At 39.8% G+C, this 12,654-nt stretch overlaps 1 protein-coding gene across 1 annotated transcript in view; it reads right to left on the bottom strand.

Moving 5' to 3' along the window:
- SYNE1 (spectrin repeat containing nuclear envelope protein 1) overlaps positions 1-12,654 on the bottom strand; it is a 454,522-nt gene that overhangs the window by 246,544 nt on the left and 195,324 nt on the right. Inside the window, exons 35-40 of the mRNA XM_028103363.2 lie at positions 9,676-9,863; positions 9,156-9,279; positions 7,743-7,909; positions 5,499-5,652; positions 2,305-2,933; positions 136-315 (exon numbers count right to left, since the gene is read on the bottom strand). Of these exons, the coding sequence (XP_027959164.1) occupies positions 136-315; positions 2,305-2,933; positions 5,499-5,652; positions 7,743-7,909; positions 9,156-9,279; positions 9,676-9,863 (1,442 nt within the window). The remainder of the gene's footprint in view (positions 1-135; positions 316-2,304; positions 2,934-5,498; positions 5,653-7,742; positions 7,910-9,155; positions 9,280-9,675; positions 9,864-12,654) is intronic.

Genomic DNA, 12,654 nt, shown 5'->3' with positions numbered 1-12,654 from the left:
ATGGTACTAAAGAGACACAGAATACATAAAGTGGCAAAAGGTATTCAAATCTTGATCACACCGATGCAAATCAACAGACAACAGCCCAATGCCACAAAATAGCTGAAAAAAAATCGAGAGGTTTTTTTCACTTACTTTTCATGAATTAGTCTTTTGGTATCATCCCAGGTAACCTCTAAGCGGTTTACCTCCCTATCGATTTCAGATGCAAAGGCTACATCTTTCTGAGCAATTTGTTTAGCTTTGTCTTTCAACCAACATAGTTCATGCTCATGAGAATTCAATTCATCTTCCAACTGATTAAAGACTCTCAATCTGTAAATTAAAATGTTATTTTATTATTAATTTACCAAAGGTAAGGACTAATATTTCTTCTCCATAAAGCACACCTACAGATATTTGGAAAAACTTAACACAGCAATTGAATTAATGTATATCAACTGTGAGAGACACTTTAAAAATTAACTTTGCAGAACTACAGACTGTACGTTGGGAAACATTTAAAATCATTTTCACCATTCATCTTCAACTTTCCATTAAGTTTGTATTCTTTTTCTATTTTGCTTTCATGATATAAGATTTTTAAGACGAGGGCTGAGCTTGTAGGCAAAGCAGGTGAGTACTTACTAAAAGGTCTTTGGTAAAAAGTCCTTCTGTGCCCCGAGGTCCAATTCATGTAAAATAATAATATTTAAGGGTACAGTTGTTTCATTTAAAATAAAAATAACTTTATTTTTTGTCCTTAACATACTAATATTTGAGTACTTGTAAAAAGTGGTCATATAGAGGCAGCCATGGACTCATGCATTCTTGTGTTTTGGTATATAGTGCTATAGAGTTTATAAAGTGTATGTCCATGCATGATTCCATTTAATTCCAAAACAAAGTGGTTAGGAGCACACATTATCATTTTATCTGCACCTTACAAGAAGACAGGTGATTTGCCCAAAGTCGTACAGTGAAGCGTAAGTATGGCGGGACTTTAATAAATCCATCAATTCAATGCAACATTTTCCATAACCTCTGTGTGGCTTTAGAGAGTTCAGTGTTAGGGGTATTGATGTGGCTCTTGAGCCCAACCTGGGCCGCCTTCCCCAGCAATTTTAGGATCTCCTGCCTGCTTGGCTTACGCAGGACAGCAAAGGTGTTTGCTCCTTTGCCATGTTTGGCTCCTCTTTTTGTCTTTACTCTGGAGGCTGTTTTTCTTCCTCAAATCTTATTCCTTTTTGTTAGTTTACTGTTAAATTCGTCGGCCTAGGGCTCACAAGACATGTATGTAACCTCAAGGGCCATTATTATCTAACTGTAAGCCTTTGCTAAATGCTTGATTCCAATTAAAAGGAAGCAAATCACAATGATCTTGGCATGGTCAACACAATTCTTATCAATTATGGACACTTTGGTATGAGCACATTTCAGCGGCTTCTCTGCCCCCTGAAAAAATGGAAGATGAACATCCCTGAGAACATAAGTGGGGAAAAAGTTCTATTAAGGAGGAAAAACAAGATTGAGAAGGCTATAGTATTAGAGGAAAAAATTGCTTCCAAATGTACTGCAGGAAAATACCCCTGACCCCTTAGGTTCTCTATTAAACTCAGCTGACAAAAACCTCAACTTTGCAAAAAAAACAAAAAACAAAAACCTCAACTTTGCTTAAACCCACTTGTCTGCCTTTTCCACACCTCTAAGCCAACACTTAAAGGTAGTTGTTGAAAACTACTCTGGCAAGCTGATTGGTTTCACTTTAGGTGAAGGAATACGAATCTCAAATGGCAGCTTTATCACCTTATCAAGCTCCAGAGATAACCATCTCCATTTCCTCTCTACAACAGAACCACTTTATGCCATTTTCTCTCTGCCAAAATCCTGTCACTCACTCTCATCTGATGAGCTTGCTCCAGTCTTTCTGAGGGGCTGGCAGCCACCAGGCAGGAATTCCTTCATATTTTCCGCACTGGGACTACAAAGCTACCTGGATCACTCCCTCTTGCCTCCACTTTCATTCTCACTAGAGAAGATGAGGCCCTTATCCTAACAGCTAAACATTGCTTTAAAAAAGTTAATATGATCTATATTGTCTGTTATAATTAAGATCTTAGTGTGGCTTATATAGCCAGAGCCCTTGGGAAAATCCTTAAGGAAACCAAAGAAATTTTAGTACTTCTTAAGTGTCAAATCAGTCATTAATTTTATCCTCAAAATATTAAAAGGAGTTGCTAAATATGACACCGTTAAAGCATTGCAGTTAATTCTAGGACAAATAAAAAATAAACTCAACAACTGGCTCCAGCCGTTTCTTCATACCTCTGCTGAAGAGCTTGGCGGGTCAGCTCCTTCAGTCTCTCTTTGTCTGTCCTTTCTTCAATGTCCTCAATGCTTTTCAGCAACTCTTCTTTCTGGTCTTGGAATGCTTTCTTCAATACTGCCAGGGCATCTGCCTCACTCTGCTTCATACCCAGAAGGTTCTGGATTCTCTCTAATTCAGAACAGAGGTGATCAGCTGTCGTTCTGCAGGAAGTCCTTTGCTCAGAACTTCCGCTTTTAAGATGGTATTGAGCTTTGGCGAGAATGCTGTCAAGACTGATGGCCGCAGATTCCAGTGTTTTAGCGTCTTGAATTGCATGATTTAGGTCCTTTTCTAATAAATCAGTCTGTTTCCTATTCATACTGTCGGTTGCTTCCACTGTGTGCCTCAGCCGGTGGAGAACCCCTGACAGCGAGGCGTGGCTCTGTAGGAATTCAGCCAACTGGGACAGGGCAAGCTGCCGCCTTTCCACGACCTGGCTGGCTTCCTCCAACAGCTGGAAACAGTCCTCTGCCTTGCCCTGGAGGAGGTGGAGGTTCTCAGCTTGACCCAGAGCACCCAGCTTCACTAGGTGATCCTGTAGACTCTGTAGTTCTCCCTTTTTGCTCTCTATTTCTGCTACGTGGTCCTGGAAGGGAAGAGCGAGTTACTGAGTCCTCAGGTACACTGTGGCTAATGACACAGACATAGTCACAGTCCGTGATTGTCAAGATCCATTTTCAATGCAATGGATGCTGTAGGACTTAAAGGTCATCTATGGTGAATCTTTAAGAAACGTTCTTAAAATTTCCTGTTTTCTCACCTATATGTTTTACATATAACAACTCTGATTTGGAATGAATTCATTGCATGGAAAATAATGTCTTAATGAATAAAAATCGTAAAAGGAAATTTTATATAAATACATACATGTATAATTCGGAGGATTTAAAATACATATGTATACATAGTTAAAATTTATAGTTCTAATATAAATATATATCTAGTATATATCAACAAAAAGCAAATCACAGGCCCGAATTATGGTAGGTCATGTCACCAAACTGGTGTTTCACACCTAGCCTAACTGCAGTTTCAGACTCCTCCAGAAATAAGTGTTAACTTGTCAGTCAGGAATTTTCTGGTCAGTACTGATGAGGCAATCTGTCACATAGGCCCTCTCCTTCCCCACGCCCCCAACCCAAGGAAGATGAGGTAATCTGTAAGATAAGACCAGACCCCCTGTTCTTACCCCTAAGGGAAAGTGGCCTTGCCTACAATGATCCTTTCTTTTGCTAATAACTTAATTGCCCCACTCTCCTTCCTATGAAAACCTTCTATTCTGTACAACCCCTCTGAGCTCCTTTCTATTTGCTAGATGAGATCCTGCCTGATTCACAAATCACTTAATAAAGCCAATTAGATCTTCAAATTTACTCAGTTAAATTTTTTAACAATACTGTATATATTATATATTACTATATATAAAAGATATTGAGGTTTGAAAGATTTTAAATATATATGCAATGAAGTTAATTCTAACAGTGCTTATTGGGAGGGAGAGTAGGAATAGATGGGCATTAACCTATCTTCAGAGGCAGTAGGTGAGGCCAATGAAAACAGGTTTTAGCAGCCTCCTTTAAAGAAACAAAGATGAACTCATTGAGACTGTTGTATAGGAAATCTGACATGCTCACAATAAATCATGTTTGAGATCTCTGAGCATTGCTAACAATCTCAGCATGGTTCCCATTAAAGAGAAATTATCACCTATCTTAATCTTGACCACAATGGCCTTAATACTCCCCTCAGTTTGACCATTAAACTTCAGAAAGAAGCTTTGAGCATTTACTTTAGAAAATGTACAAATTCATTCTCTGCTCTTTTGAGATACAAATCTTTTTAAAAAGCTTGTGTGCAGTTACAACCCAAGAATGTTTCTCAAGGACAGGGGGTCACCCTTTTGAAACCAACACAGTGAGTTAACAAATGCTTGACTGTTTTACCCTAAAAAATCTCTGGTTGATCTGACTGATTTATGAGCTTGTTATGTAGAGGTTGAGTGAGCACCAGTAAGCTAAGACTAGAGAAAGCTGGGAAGAACCCTTACAGTTGTGCACAAGGGACCAAAAGTGAAAAAGAGTAACTGTGACGACACACCCCGTGATCTCCCCCAGCTCATCATGCTTACACTGCCATTTAATGAACATGTGTCCCATGACAAGCACAATTCCTGAATGCAAATGCTCAGAAAGGGGGACATTTACTTCTTCCCCTATGTCTAATCGGCATATTCCATTCAACCTACATACCCATGACATCCTAACTCCTTATCCTTAAATGCACCCAACCCCAACCCTTTTGGGAGACAGATTTGAACCAACCTCTTATGTCTTTGCTTGGCAATAAAGCTTACCCCTCTGCAAAAGACCAGTGTTACGATATTTGGTTTTCTGTTGCACGAGGGCAAACGAACTCTTTTCAGTTTGGTAACACTTTTGAAATATAATCATGAAGAAGATAGCACCCCCATCTCCCTGTCTCTTTCAAGGGTAGGAGCCTAATTTCAGTGGGCATCTTGTTCCAAGTTGTAAAACTACTTGAAGTCATAAAGATATGAGGAAGTACTATTCCTTTCCATAAAAACAATTAGCAAACCTGGTACAGAGTGAGCTCTCCATAAATACTAAATGTTTTATCATTAAATATTGTCATAAGTTTATTATGTAGCTTATCTCCAACTACTCTAATACTTGATTTAAGTGGTTTTTTTATGCTAGGATAGATATTATGCATAATTTATAACTAAGGAAAATAAATCATGAATTTTAAATAACTTTCGAACTAAACAGTAATTTAGTAAAATTGTATCATTAAGGCATTGGAATTTAGTATTAGTTTTCAGCATTGGAACAAAACAAACCAGGAAGCTTAAAAATGAACATTCTCATCACTTTACCCTAGAAATCATTTACTCCATTTTGAAGAAATAGTGTCAACATGGTTGTCTAGTTTATCTGAAGTGGTTTTATCTGCTTAATTTATCTGTATAACACATTGCTAGGACCCATATACTCAATTATTAAAACATTTGCATATAAATGCAAGGTTAAACTGGTGCGGAATGGTTGGATTAAAAAATGCTTTTCTTTATAATTCAAGAGCTCTCTTTTATGAATAAATTCTTCCTTGGTCTTAAAAGTATGCACTTTACCTTGTGCCGAGTAAATGCTGCTTGATGGTCCGTTATGCTTATTTCAGAAGTAGTTTGTAATTCACTGAGAAACAGCTTAATCCAGACAGAAAAGGAAAGCAGCAGTTCATCAAATTGCTGGTGTTCAGCGACCACAGACTGAAGAAAAGTAATCCTATGTAGAGAAAGGTATTAACGTTAAAATGTCCCCCAAATGAACAGGAAAAGTTAATGATACATTGTTGCAATAAGTTTAACTGAGGGCAAAAGTGATGTTGTCATACATGGACATACCAAAATTTTTGATGTTTTCTACTTCTCAAACCCTTTATTCACAGTTTTCCACATCTCAGTTAATATTAACCACTGTCCCCGAGGTGGTCCTCTGAGCCATTCTTTATGCCCTTGGTTCTTTACCACCACATCTAATCTGTACATACCCCCTCCCCACTCCCCCACACACAGTATATTCTCTGCTCTCCTCTCCATTTCCACAAGCCTACCTGGGTCTAAATTGCTTCATCTTTTGCCTGGCCTCCTCAATGGCCTCCTTCCTGCCACTCTCCACAGTTCACTCTTTAGGTAATAGAGAGACCACTGTGTCTCTACAGTTTACTCTCTAGGTAACAGCCAGGAATGATTTTAATGTAATCAGAACATTGTCTGCCAGGCTTAACACGGAGTCAATTTCCTTTTGCACGTAGGAAGGCAAACTCCAAAAATCCTTACTGTGGCCGAGGAGGGACCCCACATAATCAACTTCTCTGACTTCATCTGATGCAGTGCTGTTCCACACGCCACTGCCTCAGTTGAGAAATACCACGGGAGGCAAAATTTTAATTACCATTTTTCTCCTGTACACAAATAGCTTGGGCAAAAATAATACAAAACATAAGCAACCCTACCCTCTTCAATATTTTTCAATTAGTTTGATCATTTTCCCTAATTGTGAGACAAAAATTTTGGACTGAGGTTCATCAGAAATGCTGATTTTTGAGCGCTTGAGGTTTTTTTTTTTTAAATTTTAATTCCAGTATAGTTAACATACAGTGTTATGTTAGTTTCCGGTGTATGATACAACAATTCAACAACTCTGCCCGTTATCCAGTGCTCAGCACAATGAGTGCACTCTTAAACCTTTTCCTTTATTTCATCCCTCCCCCCACCCACCTCCCCTCTGGTAACCATCTGTTTGTTCTCTATAGTTAAGAATCGATTTTTTGGTTTGTCTCTTTTTTTCTTTGCTCATTTGTTTCATTTCTTAAATTCCACATACGAGTGAAATCATATGGTATTTGTCTTTCTCTGACTTATTTTGCTCAGCAATATACTCTCTAGATTCACTTATATTGTTGCAAATGGCAGATTTCATTCTTTTTTATAGCTGAGTAATATTCCACTGTGTGTGTGTGTGTGTGTGTGTGTGTGTGTGTGTGTGTGTGTGTGTGTACACACACACAGTGGGGGAAAATATATTTATATATATACCACTTCTTTATCTGTTCATCTATTGATGGACATTTGGGCTGCTCCCATAATTTGGCTATTGTAAATAATGCTGAAATAAACATAGGGGTGCATATATCTTTTCAAATTAGTGTTTTCGCATTCTTTGGGTAAATACTCAGTAGTGGAATTACTAGATCATATAATAATTCTATTTTTAATTTTTTGAGGAACCTGCATATTGTTATCCGCATTGGCTGCACCAATTTGCATTCCCACCAATAGTGTAAGAGGGTTGGTTCCCCTTTCTCCACATCCAGGCCAACACCTGTTGTTTCCTCTGTTGTTGATTTTAGCCATTCTGACAGGTGTGAGATGATATCTCATTGTGGTTTTGATTTGCATTTCCCTGATGATGAGTGATGTTGAGCATCTTTTCATGTGTCTGCTGGCCATCCACATGTGTTCTTTGGAGAAATGTCTGCCCATTTTTAAATTGGATTACTTGTTTTTTGGGTGATGGGGTGTATAAGTTCGTTATATATTTTGAATATTAACCCCTTTTTTATTGAATACTAACCCTTTATTTGATATGCCATTTGCAAATATCTTCTCGCATTCAGTGGGTTGTTTTTTAGTTTTGTTGATTGTTTCCTTTGCTGGAGCACTTCTATTTTTTAAATGACAAAGTAATTTCTTTCCCTTCTATACTTATCTGAATAGCTCAATTAAGTAAAAGCAAATAAAACTCTGCTTTCTTAATTTATATGCTCAACATTTTAAAAAATGAACTATATAAAAATTTTTTTAGAAACCAACCTTTTGCTAATTATCTGTGGCAAATCTCTCCATCTCTCATCCAACTGCTCCAAATGTACTTTCATCATTTTCACATCATCATTGGAGGCCACTGAGAATAGTGATTCCTTCATTTGCAAAAGGTTGCTATAGATTGAGGCCTGGGATACAACTTCATTTTGCAGTGCCTAAGAAAAACAGAATACATTCTAGATCTTATCTCAGCATGATTGACTCGGAAGGACCATGTGACACAGGTGGTTGCTGTCCAAAGGTTTTGCATTCTTGCAACACAGATTTCATTGGGACCAGGCTTAAGGAGAGTTTTTATTACTGATTTTATTATTGATTTAGAATGGATCTGCTTAACCTTTAATGAAACATTTAAAATACTACTGAAACCTGAATTAGTTTTCCAGAATCTGAGTTCTATTAAGTTAGGCAACTTTAGAAGCTGTAGAATTTCTTTCAAGATGAAAAAACTGTGTAGGTAAAGAGAACCAAAGAAAAGCTATTGCTAAAGAGAAACAATGCATATCTAACAATAATAGAGATGCAATTCTGGGTACCAGAAATGTGGTCTCCTTCTTCATTTAGAGACTATATTAGGCCAAACTGGGGGACTTAAGGGCTCTTCATTTTGTTTTCATGCAACAGAATGACTTATTTTTAATTAGGCAATGAACTGTAAGGTGCTGTGAGTGATGCATAAAAGTTGTGGTTCCTATCTAATAAGAGATAAGAGGTAAACACATTACACAGCTAACAACATAACATGGTATTAAATGGGATGATAGTGTAGCATGGCGCATAGTAGATGCTTGTCAGGATGCTTTCTCCCCCTCCTTAATGAGGCCACATGTGTGATGCAAGCAAAGTTGCTGAAGATTTCTGAAGAAGGGTCACACAGCCTATGGATGGCAGGAAGGGCCACAAGGCAGAACCGGGACTTAAGCCAAGCAGGACAAAACACACAAAGCCGGAATATGGGGCTAGACAAGGAATGTTCAGAACCCAGTGGGAGGCAGCTTGGCAGACACTGTGCCCGGATGTGGATGTCGCAGAGGCTTCAGTCACCTCCTGGTCCCCTAACCTGTATAGCACTTACTCTCTGTGTAGGGATGTGTAGGAATACTTTTATATTGCCAGATATCTTTCTGCTATTTTTCAGAAAAGGAGCTGTGACTTCCACTCTTAGAACACTTCACAGCATATTTATAAAAAGATAAGATCTTTTTTCCTTAGTGTGGACTGAGGATGGCTCTTTATCCTCAGGGCAGGAAACAGTCACTGTTTCTGAGGAGTTTCTGAGGAGCAACTTTTTGGGAGATTAATGTAGAATGTCAGTGTGCAATAAACTTGAAAGTTGTTGAGAACCAAGAGTGTGGGAAACCCTCAAAGTCAAAGAAGGAGGAAGTTTGAACTTGAACTTGCCTGTATTGATTGAAGTTCACTCTCCACTTTGACTCTGTCTGCAGAAATGTCCATTTCTGGAGAACTGGCTATTGCTTCACACCGCTCTAACCAGGTTAAAAAGGTTGATAATTCTTTCTCTAGCCTAAAGAAAGCAGAGATGAGAGACAAATTTATTAAAATTATCATGCCAAAAAATGAAATGCTTCCAAAGTTGGAGGTCCAACACTAACCATTATGAATAGTACAATGTTGGTTATCTTCTTCCTAGATGTGAAGGTAAAAAGAACATTCCTTTCACGTTCATATCTGTATTTGCACCTGTGTTTATATCTATGTAATATGAAAGATACATATACATCCTCTCCACTTTAGGGATCTTCATCTTCTGACAAAGACCAACAAGATCTTCCCATATTAGACACATGAGTTGATGCGTTTTACATCTGGGATGATTATTTCCCAACAGCTGGGCCAGAATTCCCTACTTAGAGTGGCAGTTGAAATCCATGCTGCCAACTCGGGAAGGAAGGCATCTCACCTCTGCCAGTGGGTCAGCAGATTCTCCAGCACAGTCTGCCTCTCCTTGGCCCGAGTCCCCGTCTCCTCGTACCTCAGCTGCAGGGCCGCTGCCCTCTGAATGGAGGAGCCTCTGTTAGCGACCTTCTGGGCACTGGCTGAGATGGTGGCCACCGCACTGCTCAGTGCCTCCAGGGCCTGGCAGAGATCCTAATCGGAGGCAAAAGGTGCACAAAGAAAGCACAGCATCAAGAAATGAGGCTGACAGGGAGCAAGATGGCGGATGAGTAGGAGACCCGGATTTCGTCTGGTCTCAGGAATTCAGCTGAATAGGGATCAAACCATTCTGAACACCTACGAACTCAACAGGAGATCGAAGAAGAGAGTAGCAACAACTCTCTGAACAGAAAAGCGACCACTTTCTGGAAGGTAGGACGTGCGGAGAAGTGAATCCGAGGCGATATTCGGGAGGATAGACGGCAGGGGAGGGGGCCTCCATTGGCCGCTTCTGGCAAGTGCTAGAGCCGCGGAGCACAAAATCGGAACATTTAGAGTCAGCTCCGCGGAGGGACGTCGCGCCAGTGGCTAAGCGGGGGGTGGAATCCTCGCGGGACAGTGTGGTCTCAGGACCCTCGGGGTCACAGAAAAACCGGGGGTGCCTGAGTGCGCCAGAGCTCCCAGGTATTGGAGCGGGGAAGCCGGCTGCAGAGACGGAGCCGAGGCGCGGGCTCTCAGCTCGGGGTGGCCATAAACTGTGATCCGCGGCCCAGTCGGGCCACTGCTCCTCCAGCAGGGACCCAACAAGCAGCAGATCCGGGGAGACTCCCCTCCCTCCCCCAGGACGAGCGGCGCGGGAGCACACCGCAGGGATCTGCTGGGTTTGGAGACTCCACATGGGGTCGGGTGCCAGAGATAGAAACGCTCGGTCACAGGCCAGGTGAGCACGGAGTGCGGCCGGAGACCGGGGACACGGGAGTGATTGCTTTTCTCTGGGGGCGAACTGAGGAGCGGGGCCCCGAGTTCTCAGCTCCTCCGAGTGGAGATTGGGAGGCCACCATTTTCACCCTGGTCCTCTAAAGCTGTACCAGAGCTTGCAGGGAACAAAAGTAATATATGGTGATTAACATAACAATAAAAAATTAAAAAAAAAAAAAAAAAGCTCCTGAGAGCAAACCCGAGCAGCTTGCTTAGCCCAGACCGACAAGGGCGGGGCAATTCCGCCTCCGGCAAAGACATTTGGGAACCACGGCAACAGGTCCCTCCCCCAGAAGATCAGCACAAACAGCCAGCAAGCCAAGACCAAGTTTACCGATCAAGGAGAACGGGAGAACTCCAGCGCTAGGGGAATACTGCACATAGAATTCATGGCTTTTTTACCATAATTCATTAGTTTTTCAAAGTTAATTTTTTAACTGTTTTTTTTTTTAATTTTTCTTTTTCCCTTTTTCAACCAACATCTTATCAATCCCTTTTTTAAAAAAACATTTTTTATTTTTCATTTTTAGAGTCATATTTTATCCCTTCATAGTAGTTACCCTTATTTTTGGCATATATATATAAGTTGTTCTCTCTTTAAAATGTTAAGATACAGTTTCTTCTAACAGATCAAAATATACCCTAAATCACTAGTGTATGGCTTTGTTCTCTTGTTCTAGTCTCCTGCCTGATCACATTCTCTCCCTTTTTTTTTCTTTTTTTTTTAAATCTTCTTTCTTTTTTCAAACAACTTCTTATTTTATCAATTCCTTTTATAAAATCTTATATAATTTTTATCTTTACAGGCATCTTCCATCCCTTCATTGTATCAACCCTTATTTTGTACATATATGTCTTTCTTCCTTTAAACTTTTAGGAGGCACTTTCTTCTAACAGACCAAAATACGCCCAAAATCTAGTGTGTGGCACTGATCATATTTGATCATATTCTGTTTTTTTTTTTGGATTGTTCTGTTTTTGTTTTTATCTTTTTCTTTTTGTGTGTTCTTTTTTCTTTCTTTTTTCTTTCTTTCCCTTTCTTTTCCCCTGGTTTCAGGTCTTTTCTGATTTGTATAGAGTATATTTGCTGGGAACTTTGTTAACCTGTTAGCATTTTGTTCTCTCATTCATCTATTCTCCTCTGGACAAAATGACAAGATGAAAAAAATCACCTCAGCAAAAAGAACAAGAGGTAGTACCGTCAGCCAGGGACCTACTCAATATGGACATTAGTATGATGTCGGACCTAGAGTTCAGAATCATGACTTTAAAGATACTAGCTGGGCTTGAAAAAAGCATGGAAGTTATTAGAGAAACCCTTTCTGGAGAAATAAAAGAACTAAAATCTAACCAAGTCGAAATCAAAAAGGGTATTAATGAGGTGCAATCAAAAATGGGGGCACTAACTGCTAGGATAAATGAGACAGAAGAGAGAATCAGCGATATAGAAGACCAAATGATGGAAAATAAAGAGGCTGAGAAAAGGGAGATAAACAACTACAGGATCACGAGGGGAGAATTCGAGAGATAAACAATACGATAAGATGAAACAACATTAGAATAATTGGGATCCCAGAAGAAGAAGAAAGAGAGAGAGGGGCAGAAGGTATATTGGAGCAAATTATAGCAGAGAACTTCCCTAATGTGAGGAAGGAAACAGGCATCAAAATCCAGGAGGCACAGAAAACCCCTCTCAAAATCAATAAAAATAGGTCAACACCCCGACATCTAATAGTAAAACTTACGAGTCTCAGAGACAAAGAGAAAATCCTGAAAGCAGCTCGGGAGAAGAGATATGTAACCTACAATGGTAGAAATATTAGATTGGCAACAGACCTATCCACAGAGACCGGGCAGGCCAGAAAGGACTGGCATGAGATCTTCGGAGCACTAAACGAGAAAAATATGCAGCCAAGAATACTATATCCAGCTAAGCTCTCATTGAAAATTGAAGGAGAGATAAAAAGCTTCCAGGACAAACAAAAACTAAAGGAATTTGCAAACACGAAACCAGCCCTCCAAGAAA

This window comes from Eumetopias jubatus, unplaced genomic scaffold, assembly GCF_037043125.1.
Source record: "Eumetopias jubatus isolate StellerSeaLion01/CBP00866 unplaced genomic scaffold, mEumJub1_p1.0 scaffold_6, whole genome shotgun sequence".
Taxonomy (NCBI): Eukaryota; Metazoa; Chordata; class Mammalia; order Carnivora; family Otariidae; genus Eumetopias; species Eumetopias jubatus.
This window is presented reverse-complemented; position numbering and strand designations above follow the sequence as displayed.